The following is a 13026-nucleotide window of genomic DNA, read 5'->3' on the forward strand; positions in this document are numbered from 1 at the left end:
GAAGACAGCAATTATGGTGGTGTCAGATTAGTATGAGCAACTCATTTTTCCTATCTTAGTGATAGTTTTTTCTTTTGAAATGCAAATACAATTTTATTACTATGTTCTTTTTGGTTAAGATTACAGTGAACTCAGCATTCGGTTTGCTGGATCGTGTGCATTAGCAAGGAAGACAGTTAATGGAAAAGTGAGTATACAGTAAGCATTGTTTTAATGAATGTTTACATTTCCAGTTGTGTTCAATAAATATTAATTATGAATTTTCATAACAGATTAATGTATACATTTGCTCTGGTATGAATGACACAGTAGTTTCTCTGGAGAAGGTTGATTCTTCTTTATGGAATCTACTAGTCTAAATAGCTGTGTGGTTTTAAAGCTCTCACAGTTCAGGTACTGTCCAAAGTGATTAATAAGGAAAAGACAAATTGCTCTTTATACTGTTTGATGTGTAATTTGAATGTTAAGAATGACTATTAGGGAAGCGGAGGCAATCTTTTCGAGGAAAAAAAGATATAAGCATTGTTAGACCTTGTCTCTCAAACAAATGTTATTATGAACTGCTTCTGAATCCTTCCAAGAAATCTGTGAAAACAAATTGAATTGTGAGAAAATTTGTGGAAAGTCACTAAAAGTGTTTTTTAAGGAAATGAAAGGCATTCTTGTTTGTATAATCCATATTTGATGCTAGAGTTTTCCTACAGAACTGAGCTGAATCTAGGTCTTTGTACACATTTAACATATAAGTGGTTTGTTTTAAAGAAGGATTTTGCTTTAAATTCAGTTTCTAGCATATTCTCAACATGTCTCCAAAGCCAATGTTTCTTCCATATGTGCTGCTTTTCTCAGAACTCTTGCTGCAGAAATATGTCTGTTGTGACTGTTAGGTACTGAACTCTGTTAAGACATGTATTTAAGCAACATGAGCATATTTTTGAAGGACAGCATTAACCAATTTTACCGTTTCTTGCTCTGCAAGACTAAACCCGTGGAAATTTTTGACTAATTTTCATAAATGACACAAAGTGATTTCATTTTCCATTATAAATACTTCAGAGTTGGAGCTTAAATTATGAAGTAGGTGGAATGTTATTTTATGGTATAATTGCTGCAGGTTTTATGCTTGATCACATCAATGTTCGAAGATATGACTTCTGTGTTGGAAGTTAACCTTGCTGCATTGGTGAGAACCCAGCAGAGTGATTTTCTCCTATGTGGAAATAAAAATAGTCTATCAGTTATTGCCAGGTACAGAATAACTTTAAATGTTTTTTTTTCCTCTGAGCTGGGTCACACATTTGTTTTCCTGACGCCAGTGCTATTTGTTGACATGGTTTTATTTTACCTGATTTCCTGTCATGCTTTTGTGTATTGAGTGCATTTTCCATGAGGAATCACAGAGTCACAGAATGGTTGAGATTGTAAGACATCTCTGCATGTCATCTTGTCCAACCCTCCCTGCTCAAGCGGGGCCACCTAGAGCCAGTTACCCAGCACCATGTCCAAATGTCTTTTGAATATTTCCAGACAGGGAGACTCCACAACCTCTCTGGGCAACCTATGCCACTGTTTAGCCACCCTCACAGTAAAAAAGTGTTTCCTGGTGTTCAGATGGTACCTCCAGTATTTCAGTTTTTGCCCCTTAGACAGCAAGCACAGAGCCTGGCTCTGTCTCTCTTACAGCCATATACTGATGCATGGGGTTGGTTGTTCCTCCCCAGGTGCAGGACTTTTCACTTCCCCTTGTTGAACTTTATGAGGTTGCTGTCAGCCCATTTCTCCAGCTGGTGCATGTCTCTCTGGATGGCAGCACAACCTTCTGTGTATCAGAAACCCCTCTCATTTTTCTGTCATCAGCAAACATGATGAGGGTACACTCTGCTCCTTCATCCAGATTGTTAGAATCCTAGAATCATTTAAATGGGAAAAGACCTTTAAGATCATTGAGCCCAACCATTAACGTAACACTACCAGGTCCACTGCTAAACCGTGTGCCTAACCACCACATCTACAGATCTTTTAAATACCTCCAGGGATGGTGACTCAACCACTTTCCCTGGGCAGCCTGTTCCAATACCTGAAAACCCTCTCTGTGAAGAAGTTTTTCCTAATACCAAATCTAAGCCTTCTCTGGTGCAACTGGAGGATATTTCCTCTTTTCCTGTCACTCGTCACTTGGAAGAAGAAACAGACAGCCTCCTCACTACAATGTCCTTTCACATAGTTGTAGAGAGCGATAAGGTTTCCACTCAGCCTCCTTTTCTCCAGGCTAAACAGACTCAGGAAAACACTGACATGTTGAAGAAAATAAAAAACCTGTAATATACACTGAAGTGCTGATTTCCATGTTTATAATAAAATAATCAGTTATTATTAATAGAAATGAGATTTGACAGTTTAATGCAATGATCTGTGAATCTAGTCAGGGCCAAGGCTTGTCTGTGATGCTGGGTTTTTGAGCAGATAACTAATCCACTCTGCATGATTTGTATTTATGAAAATCTCACTGGTATCACACATATACATACACACATGCATACAAATAGCTAAAAGAAGTTTTGACAACTTTTCCTAATCCGATGCTTTGGTCCATTGCGCTGATAAATTTTTGTGCTTGGTTTTAAAACTTAGGTCTTCTATATTGACAAATTCTCCATTATGTAAAGGTTTAAAGAAAAATTTGAAAGAACCTTCTAGTAAAAGACTTGGTAAGTAGGAATCAATCTTAAAATGAATTAATAAATTTATATTTCTAATAGCAGTAACTGAGTCACACCTGGCTGCTGTATAGTACAAGTCAGTATATCTATTTTTGTTTTAAATATATGTTACATTATATTTTTATTTTAGTAGGAAGAATTTTATACTCTTAGTAGTATTTCACATCCGACATATTTATTTGTAATGAAAATGATGGTAATATGGTTTGGTGGTTTGTTTTTTTGGTGTTTTTTTGGTGTGGTTGTTTTTTTTTTTTTTTTTCCTTTAAAGAACAATCCTCTGAGAACTTTCTGTGGATTTTCAAAGAGTTAGAGTGTAAAATGTTTACATTTTTTTATAAGTGATTCTTTTGCCATAGCATGCAATATATTTTTCTGTATAATTTGTTGTTTCTTTTTTAACTTTGATTACCTGTTTTGGTTAATTTAATTGTCCTGAATAGTCAATACCTGCAAGCTTAGGAAGTTAATTTTTGCCTTGATGTTCTATGGTTTAAAAAAAAAAAAAAATCTGACTTTCAGTTTCTGTTGGAGCACTTGTAGCTTCTTTGCTTAGCAACAGTGAAAAGCAAAGTCCAAAAAATACCTACAAAATAATGTTTTTATGATCAACTTTTCTTTTGGAAATTTATTAGAATATTGATAGCTGTAGACACGTACAAATATTCTATTTTTACTATATTTTACTATATGATACTTGTTGGACCTATTAAACTGCCAAAGTTTATCTCTTTTGTGTTGTGTGATATTCCAAGTATGTATTTAGAGTGTTTTAGGTAGAATTTCAGGCTTCTTTGCACACACAGCACTGATGCCAGTACTACCTTTGCTGATACCTCACACTCAGATGAATTAGGTACTGCAAGGAAATCCTATGATCTCTTATGGCAAGTGGTACTGGGAGCTCTTCAGGAAGGATCTTTTTCTGCCTCATCGGTACATAAAGAATAAGTGGTCAGAGTCAAAGGAGCTTCTATCCTCAGCATGGGTAAATGTGGCCACAAGATCACTCTCAATGCATCTGAAGGTTTTCCCTGGGAATACCAATAGGATTTCCCCCTTTACAACTTATTTAATTAGCCTGCTAATATGAAATGCTAATATTTAGTTTTGGGCTGGAGGCTGTCCCTCAGGCTTCTTAGTAGACTAGCGTGGAGACATTATTAATGACTTAAAACATGTACAACACCAAATATTTATGTGCACCCACCAGCCAGTTTTTTAATGATCTTTAGATGCATTCCATAATCCAAATATAGAATGTGAATATGTTGTAGCTATTGCCTATGAAGTCTAAGCATAAAATAGCCAACTACAAAACACATTTGTGAAGGAATGATGAAAAGAGTTGCTCAAAACAATATTATTATTACTTCAAAGTTTAAAGAAGTTCCTACTCATCGATATTACTGGAGGAAAGATGTTATGCAATGTAACAGTTTGTATTTCTTTCCTTTTCTCAATAATCATTATTTTAGAGTGATTGGTTGTCAGTGTGTTTTGTAAGGAGACATCAAGTATTTCTACTAGCTTAACTATGTATCTACCTTAATTGTAAAAATATAAAGTTGAAACAAATATTTTAATGAAAATTAAATTATTTTGCTATAGGAGTGAAAAGCACGGTGAAAGATCAGCCGTTGTTTTTCCATAATAAAATTAAGTCATCAGGTTATACAGTAGCACCACAGTGAGTATATACAGTACTATTTTGTCTGTTTTATTAGTGTGTGGTATTTTGTCACATAATAGAGCCATATAGTCTCATGATTGTGAAATTAATCACCTGTGAAAAACAGATATGATGTTATCAAATGAAATAATTTTAAAAAGACGTTGTAAACCAGAATTTTCATACCTCCTGGTCAGTTTCCAACTTCCTTTTGAAATCCATATTAGATGTGCTCTCTCTTCCATACGATTAAACTCTTCTTGTTTCTTCAGCTTGCAGAAAGAAATGTTTGAAGATTCTATATGAATGGATTTTGACCTTTAGAATGCATTATCCAACAAATAACTCACAGAGAGCAAAACTTAGGTGCAAACTTGAGCATTAGATCATTAGAAAGTTATCTTGTCATCAATGTGTACGTTATCTTACCTATGATGTTACTAGTAGACATAAATAGTAAGAAGGAAGCAGGATTGTTTTTTGTTTGAAATAAAATATTTCTCTCATGCAACCATTAATGTTTCCTATAAGAGAGTTTGTGTTGTTTCTTGTAGAATGACTATGTTTTCTCCAAATATTAACCTGAAGAAAAATGAGGTATCGAAGTGGAAGGCCAGTTGTAAACGGTAGGTATTGTAGCAACTCCATTAGAGGCAGAACAAATTAAAATGAGGATAAAAACAGTTCTATTGGAAATAAGGTTTGTAGCTGTTTGTCTCATTGAAACTTTTTAGTTAGGAGTATCATTGGAACTAAAAGGCTTTGTAAATTTGCTGTACAATGACTGCAGCAAATGATTCAGATTATCAGACTATCAATTAGATTTGCATAAGTCTTACATGTAAAATAAAATATATACATTTATTTTCTTAGATTTTTGTTTCTAGAAAGAAGAGCAGGTGCTAAGTATGGTTGGAGGCATAGTCCCGACACATTCTTAAGCTGCAACTCTAGTCAGAAAAATAACTGAATGTGACACAGTGAGACTTAGTGATTTCAGATCATGTGCCTTATGCATCCCTAAAATCATGGTATATTAAAATAATGCAAGCTTACTCTGGTGGAATTAATCAGAGTATATGTAATGGTACAATTTGACCAGTGGATTCATCATTGCTGTAGACACAAAGAAAAGAACAAATGCTTTTTTAGAGCTGGCCTTTCATCTGAATTTGTATGTTATGTTAAATGGGAATATTACACACATTTTTTTTTCTGATTAATATTATAGACTGTCTTTGTTCTTTGTAATACAAACATAAAAGTAAAGCATGATTAATGCCATGATTTTTTTACTTTTAAAGAACTCTTTCTTAAACACTTAATAGCTCAAAAGTCAATTTTTGTAATCATTGCACACATAGACAAGCCTTAGATAAGGACTTGAGATGATTTATAGATTGGTTTGCTCTGCTAGTTAGCACTTTATTTTTTAATATATTTTTAAATAGATGACCGGTGTAATTCTTATTTTTATATATGGAGATATTCTTCATGTTGGTTGTTGTCACAACCATGTGGAGTTTGCTTTCTTTCTTAAATACTTTTATTAGATAGGTATACAACTTAAATTTGATCTTATGTACAATTCCATGTTAATTATTGGTCTCGTGAATTCATAACAGTTGGTGATAAGAGTAACTTAAGTATGACAATTTAAAATTCATTCATCTTCTCATGTTGGATTTAATATAAGTTTTCCAGGAAATATTTATGTAAAGATGTTTAGAATATCTCCAAAAGCACATGTATTTCATAACTGAAATGAAAATATACTTGGTTTAGATATCTTAATATTTCTCTTCTCTTTCTCTTTTTTTCCTAATTTGAAGTAAAAATAAGGAATATCCATTGGAAAGTTATCCTCCAATCAAATATGAGAAAGAAATATCTGTTACATGTAAACCAACTCCAATTTGTTGCATTCAGTATGCTGGTATGTACAGGCTTTATAAAATGTACAGTTCCGTGAGTCTGCAGATGTAGACCAATTTGTGTGACAGGCATTGTTAAGACCATGGAGGTACTAGGTAAATTCCCAGAAAACTTCCTGGCAATACCATGTACTGTTTGTTCATAATTTTTTAACTTGCAAAACCATTCAAGCTGCTAGCACCTATTCAAAAGTATTCTAATTCTTCTCGGATTTTATATCTTGTTTCCTTTGGATTTATTTTGTGGCTTTCCCACTACCACTTGAAAATTAGTAGTCTAACAAGTTCTTTCACTAGAGAATTTATTTTCTGAGACAGTTACTTAGTGTCATTAGGGTGTATTAGGACCTGAAGTTCTGTTTCAAAAGAATCAGAATAGTAATATTTCTTATATAATGACTATTCATTTTTTATATATGAAAATATATATAAAAAAATTCTTCCATATGATCCAGAGAAGGATATTTTTCTTAACTGCTTTGAACAAGTGAGTCTTCTGAAAGTTTTAGTGATTTCCAACTCATATAAATGTTATTATACAGAAATAACTTCTTAGATAAGCTAACAAATATATTACCAAATATATAATTATGTCGTTGTACACTCTGCAAGTCATAATATTTTCAAAGTATTTAAAAATGTATATCTTTATACATATTTTTTGGAAGAGAGCAACTTTCATCTTCAAGAAATAAAAATAATAAGATGCAATCAGTAACTTTTCTAAAACATATTTCAGCTGTAAGTGTTCCCTAGAGAATGGGAAGTAATTATTTTTATGGTTCCTAAAAGAAATTGGTTGCAGAGAGCTTATTTCTAGGAATGTTACGTACACTTAAAACTAGAAGTCCGTTTTTAGCATAGAAAAGCTTTGCTATAGTTTGGGTGATACATTTTAAGTATAAGCCATCTTTTACTTATTCTGAGGAAGGAACATCTCTGCTTCTGTCTTTGTCTTTCTCACACGTGCACACATAAGCTTAAACAATGACAACTTAGGAAAACAAGGTTTGGCAATACTTACAGAGTTTCTTTTCCTTGGAATAAATATCATATCATTGTAAGCTTGTAAAGAGTTATGTTATTGTTGTAGTCTCTATTGAATAGATGGTTCCTAGCTTTAGAGTACATTTTCTGTTGCAAATTTGCAACTTGGAATTGCAGTTTGGAACACTCTTTCAAGTGGTCTTGTGCATCTTTAAACATAGCAGAAAGAAAATTGAATAGAAAATTTAAGTAGAACTTAAGTTGTAGAGCTGCATTAATGAGTTAGTGCAAACCTTCTTGGACTTATCAGACATTCTTCTGTAGTATTAGAGGTGTTACAGCTTGTTGCTTTGTTAGAAAACAGTTTTCTTCAGGATTTGAGATGATGATCCATTAAACGAGACTCCAAAATTCAGTGGAAAATTATTTCTTCTCATTCTTTATGCACAAGAAATTGTATGTATTGTTAATTATGTATGTATGAATTTCACCTTTTATCACTTACCTGATATACTTGCCAATCAGATCTCATGCTGAAAACATACTGTCAAAACTTTAGGAAAAATGGAGGAAATCTGCAGAAGACCACTGTCCTTTAGCTCAAGGACTTCACACCTTTGAGTCTGTGAGACACATATATCTTGGAATATGTTGTCCAGGACTATTTATTTTTGTGATGAAAATATTTAACAGCATTATTTAGTATGTGCAATTATTATTACTTGGAGTAAAGTCAACTGAAATATTGCTTGTCAGATAAAATAAAAAATATTTTATAGAGTAGTTCTTTGCCAGTTTATTGTACCAGTGCATTTAATAACTGGCAACAGAAAAAGAGATTCTGGAATGCCTCTTCTTAGCATGTATATGTCTACCCGATTGTGTGTCCCACTTAAAATTCACTTTTAGTAGATGACTTTCAGATTAGAAATATGGATCTCTTATAGGTTTATATTGCCAAATTATGAGGAAAAATGTGCTTTGGAACATAGTATTCTGAACCTGCAATATGAATGTAACTTGGACAGTAGATAGCAGTGTTTATTGCTGGTGAAATCAAGCATGATGTTTATTTCTTCTGCCTTTGTAAAGATACTCAGGAGTTCTGTGAAGGAGGTGTTCCAGGGTACCTCTTTTGAAATACTTTTCACAGTGAACCTAGTAGCATTGATTTAAATAATGCACTTCATTTCCTTAATTTTATTGCGATCTTCTCTTTCTCTGCCCTCCTTTATATTTTTCCCCATTGGCTGATTTATCTGCTCTTTATTATTGTAATTTTTTCAGGAAAAGTTTTTGAGCAAACAGTTAGATTTCACAAATGACTGCCGTTATGTAGACATAGTGAGTCTATCCCACCATTTTGTGCCCCCACTGATTACCAATATAAATTAACAATCTGACTGCACTTGGATAGATTTTAGAATTACCTTACGAAATGAATTAATCATCTTTAAGAAGTGAGATCTAGAATTACTAATATGTGCCTTTTATTCTAGTATGTATGAGAAAGTGATATAGTGTTAATAAGAAGATACTAAAAAGTGAGTGTAGGGAAATAGGTTGAAATGCTAAAAAATTCTGCACTTAAATTTTGTAGCACTTTTTTTTGGTGAAAAGTGAACTTCTAACTTGTGATGAATAACTGCTTTGAGAATATGTCAGGACAAGAAATGGATTTTGTACGAATTCCAATCAAATTCTGCAATATGCATTTGTGGTGTTCATAAAAATATGTGTTAAACATATGAAATTAATAACTGGTGTGTGTTTTGTTGCAATTGCATATGTGATATTTATGATTAAAAGAAACAGCATATAAGGTCCTTGTTTTCATTAGACACTTTTCCTTACAGGGGATGGAGAGAAGCTGGCTTGTGGCCTGGCTGACAAGACTGTGTTGATATTCAGTTCCAATCTTACTGATATACATAATGTTTTTTCAGGTAAATTTATGAATTATATTATTAAAGAAATACTGTATGAGTTTAACCTAGAATGGCGTAGTAATTAGGTTACACTTACATCATCTTGAGAAGAATGGGGTAGAAAAGAATTAAACTGCCTGTCAGATTTTCCCATTTCTCAGTTTTTGGGAAGGTAAACAGTGATGTATCACCATATAGATTGCATTCTGTATTGCATATGTATTATAGTATGATACATATGCAATCTGCATTGTGTATGTGTTATGATATATTACAATCATTAAGTAGAATTAATAAAGTCAGTATACTGTAATGATAGTGCCTGTGTATATTGCAGTAACATGATGTAACAGATTATTGCTAAAAAATTGACTGCAATGACTTGGCAACAAATGTGATTGGTTTGCAGCTTCGGACTTCTAAGAACACCTGTTTGAAAAAAAAAGGGGACTATTCCTATGGAAAATCCATATCTGCAGAAGTGAATATTCATGCAAATACTTACTTAGTGTTGTAGATAAGCTTTAGAAAAATGAATTCTAAATTTCTACTAGAACTATCTGTTGAAATTTTAATAATGGTAAATGTTATGATTTAAAATTCGTGTAGCTGGACTGATTTACTGTGGAAGTTTGTAATGGAAGATGACTGTCATTTACTAGCAGACCTAAACAAGTGTCAAAGTAGATTAAGTTGGTTAAGAAAATGATTTCTAAGTAAAAAACTCTGATAAGTGATTTCTGGCATGGCATGAGAAACTGAAAAGTCTTCGACTACTTAGCAACAACTAAAATGTCAGTCTATTATCAACATTTTTCTCATTCTAAATCCAAAACACAGTGCTATACCAGCTACTAGGAAGAAAATTAGAAAATTTACTCTATCCCACCTGAAACCAGGACAGTGGGGTTTTTTTTGAGTAATTTTCATTGTATTTTGTGGAAACAGCTGTGGCATTCTGACAACTAATGGGGGTAACATTACTGATATTTTCCTCTTTGTGTGAAGAAATCGATGAAAATATGCCTCGAGGGCAGGGTAGCAAGGTCTTTTTTTTTCCCGTGATAGCGAGTTCATAAACATTAAAAAGTATTTTTCTTTATGTATCACTGATTAAATTGAGCAAATTCATAGTGCAAGTCACATAAAATGAGGGCAGGAATAGTGTTTTGAGGTTTATTGAGATAACTTTGTTATTTAGGTAGTATTAGAACAAAAGCAGTAATTTTGTTCAAAGGGACCCTATGTATCTGCGATACATTTGACATTGTTTTGGAAGATCAGGATTTCTGAAAAATGGAGTTAACCAAAAGTGATCAAAATTCTGTATTTTCTTCCCTCACTTATTACAAACATCTATAAAAATAATGATACAGTATTTTGCACACAACAGTTTAACAGATTTGTGCCCAAAGAATTCAGTGTTTCTTCAGATTATTAACAGACCTTTCTAAAGTGATCTGAAGAAGTTAAGATGTAAATGATTTTCAAGAACTTTAAATTTTGTTGGTCTTTTGTTGTTGTTGTTTGGGTTTGTTTGTTTGTTTGTTTTGGTAGCAGGGCTATTCTGAATGTGAAATAGAACATAAATGTTGCAGAATTATTCCATGAGGTTATAAATTACCATTGTACACTACGTGTCCTGCAGCTATTCTTTGCAGTTTGTCTTTTGCATTGCAGATTCATCTTCTCTTTATGTGAACCACTATCAAGAAGTGAGGTGTTTTTACTTGAATGTATATAGAGATTATATGCCGCATAAAGTGAGATTTCAAGTCTGTGAAATACTATTTTTTGGATGTTTGTTTCACTGAAGTTTGGTTTTATGCAGGCTTCATTGATTTTTGGAGTGGTAATAGCTGGGTTTTATTTTCGTTTTGTCTCATGGGAAGATACTAAATTCATTGACTTTGTTGCATCTGTTATTAAGTATTATGAGTTTATAAGATGTTTCAGCGTTCAGAGCCACCTAAAATACTGCAGTACTCTGCAAATGCAGGCTAATTTATTGTGATGAGTAGAGTGACCTGCATTAAACTTCACGATACTACAGAAAAAATTTTTCTGGTGCCAGTAGTCAAGGTGTCAAGTACTATGACCATGAGCCAGCACTGTGCCCTTGTGGCCAGGAAGGCCAATGGCATCCTCGGGTGTATTACAAGGGGGGTGATCAGTAGATCGAGAGAGGTCCTCCTTCCCCTCTACTCCGCCATGGTGAGACCCCATCTGGACTATTGTGTCCAGTTCTGGGCCCCTCAGTTCAAGGAGGACAGGGAACTGCTGGAGAGGGTCCAGCGTAGGGCAACAAAGATGATTAAGGGAGTGGAGCACCTCCCTTATGAAGAAAGGCTGAGGGAGCTGGGGCTCTTTAGTTTGGAGAAGAGGAGACTGAGGGGTGACCTTATTAATGTTTATAAATATATAAAGGGTGAGTGCCACGAGGATGGAGCCAGGCTCTTCTCAGTGGCAAACAATGATAGGACAAGGGGCAATGGGATCAAGCTGGAACACAAGAGGTTCCACTTAAATTTGAGAAAGAACTTCTTCTCAGTGAGGGTAACAGAGCACTGGAACAGGCTACCCAGGGAGGTTGTGGAGTCTCCTTCTTTGGAGACATTCAAAGCCCGCCTGGACACATTCCTGTGCGACCTCACCTAGGCGTTCCTGCTCCAGCAGGGGGATTGGACTAGATGATCTTTTGAGGTCACTTCCAATCCCAAACATACTGTGTGATACTGTGTGTGATACTAGTTCTTTGTCTTGATTTAAAAAAATATGATTCTTTACTAAATTGTTCTTTGGCCGTTTGACTTTGTTCTGTTAGTTTTCTTAGGCTTTGCACTGTTATCTAATTTGTTTCATTGATACCTTTCATTCTTTATTCTATGTGTTCTTTTATAATCCACGGTCTGAAAACAAGTGTAAACGACATTCTACTTCAGGCTCTTTAGGTAGTGTAAGAACACAACCTGTGCATGTGGTTCTTTTCAAAAGCAATCTAAATGTGAAACTGTCAGATACTGTATTTAGGGGAGTAAGAACTGCAAATCATCAGTTATGTGCTTATTTCATTCATGTAGTTCTTCTGTACAGTTCAGATTATCATGAAATCACCTATTTACTTTCTACTTTAGATGCTTTTGGTTTTGAAGTGTCAAAAAATGTATTTTCATTAAAAACCATGATGCACTATTCTTAATTCAGAACTGCAGTCAATGGTAATGTAAAAATTTCCTTTTTCAAGAAATGGCAATGATATCTAGTCTGTTAAAAAAAATTCAATTTCAAGGCAGCATTAACATCTGAATATATAAAATATCATATTTTTATAATGCACTATCAGAAAATAGTGATAACAGTGATTTTGCTGTAAGCCTAATTAATTCAGTTTTGTTCCCTGAAGTGCAGTTACAATTTTAAGTAGTTCTGCATTCATCTTCACTGTTGATTTTCCAGGTGTCTGTGTCCTATAGTGAAGTGCAGGTAATACTGACCAGCTTTACAAGAGTTACAGCCAGCATGGCCTGTTTTGAAGAAGTCTTTTTACAAAACAGGCTGCTATCCTTCTCAGTGTGCTCAGGACTGGGGAACCCTGAATAATGGTTGTTTTGTAGCTTACTGGTCTCTTGCAAGCCAGCTGGCATCTCCTTCACTGTGCTTTGCGATTAGGGGACCTGAAGCGTAGACATTCTTAAGCTTTTTGCATGTCCTTTCGAATTTTCCAAGCCTCAGCTTTTCCTAAAGTTTCTTATGTTCCTTACCACTTTGGAAAACTGTTGCATAAA

General features: G+C 34.1%; 1 protein-coding gene across 1 annotated transcript in view; it reads left to right on the forward strand.

The window, feature by feature from the left end:
• The window catches only part of WDR27 (WD repeat domain 27), a 111210-nt gene that overhangs the window by 13307 nt on the left and 84877 nt on the right, over positions 1-13026 (forward strand). The window contains exons 10-16 of the mRNA XM_071807302.1: positions 120-187; positions 1115-1248; positions 2632-2708; positions 4332-4410; positions 4947-5018; positions 6225-6328; positions 9170-9259. Of these exons, the coding sequence (XP_071663403.1) occupies positions 120-187; positions 1115-1248; positions 2632-2708; positions 4332-4410; positions 4947-5018; positions 6225-6328; positions 9170-9259 (624 nt within the window). The remainder of the gene's footprint in view (positions 1-119; positions 188-1114; positions 1249-2631; positions 2709-4331; positions 4411-4946; positions 5019-6224; positions 6329-9169; positions 9260-13026) is intronic.

This window comes from Patagioenas fasciata, chromosome 3 (genome assembly GCF_037038585.1).
Source record: "Patagioenas fasciata isolate bPatFas1 chromosome 3, bPatFas1.hap1, whole genome shotgun sequence".
Classification (NCBI taxonomy): Eukaryota; Metazoa; Chordata; class Aves; order Columbiformes; family Columbidae; genus Patagioenas; species Patagioenas fasciata.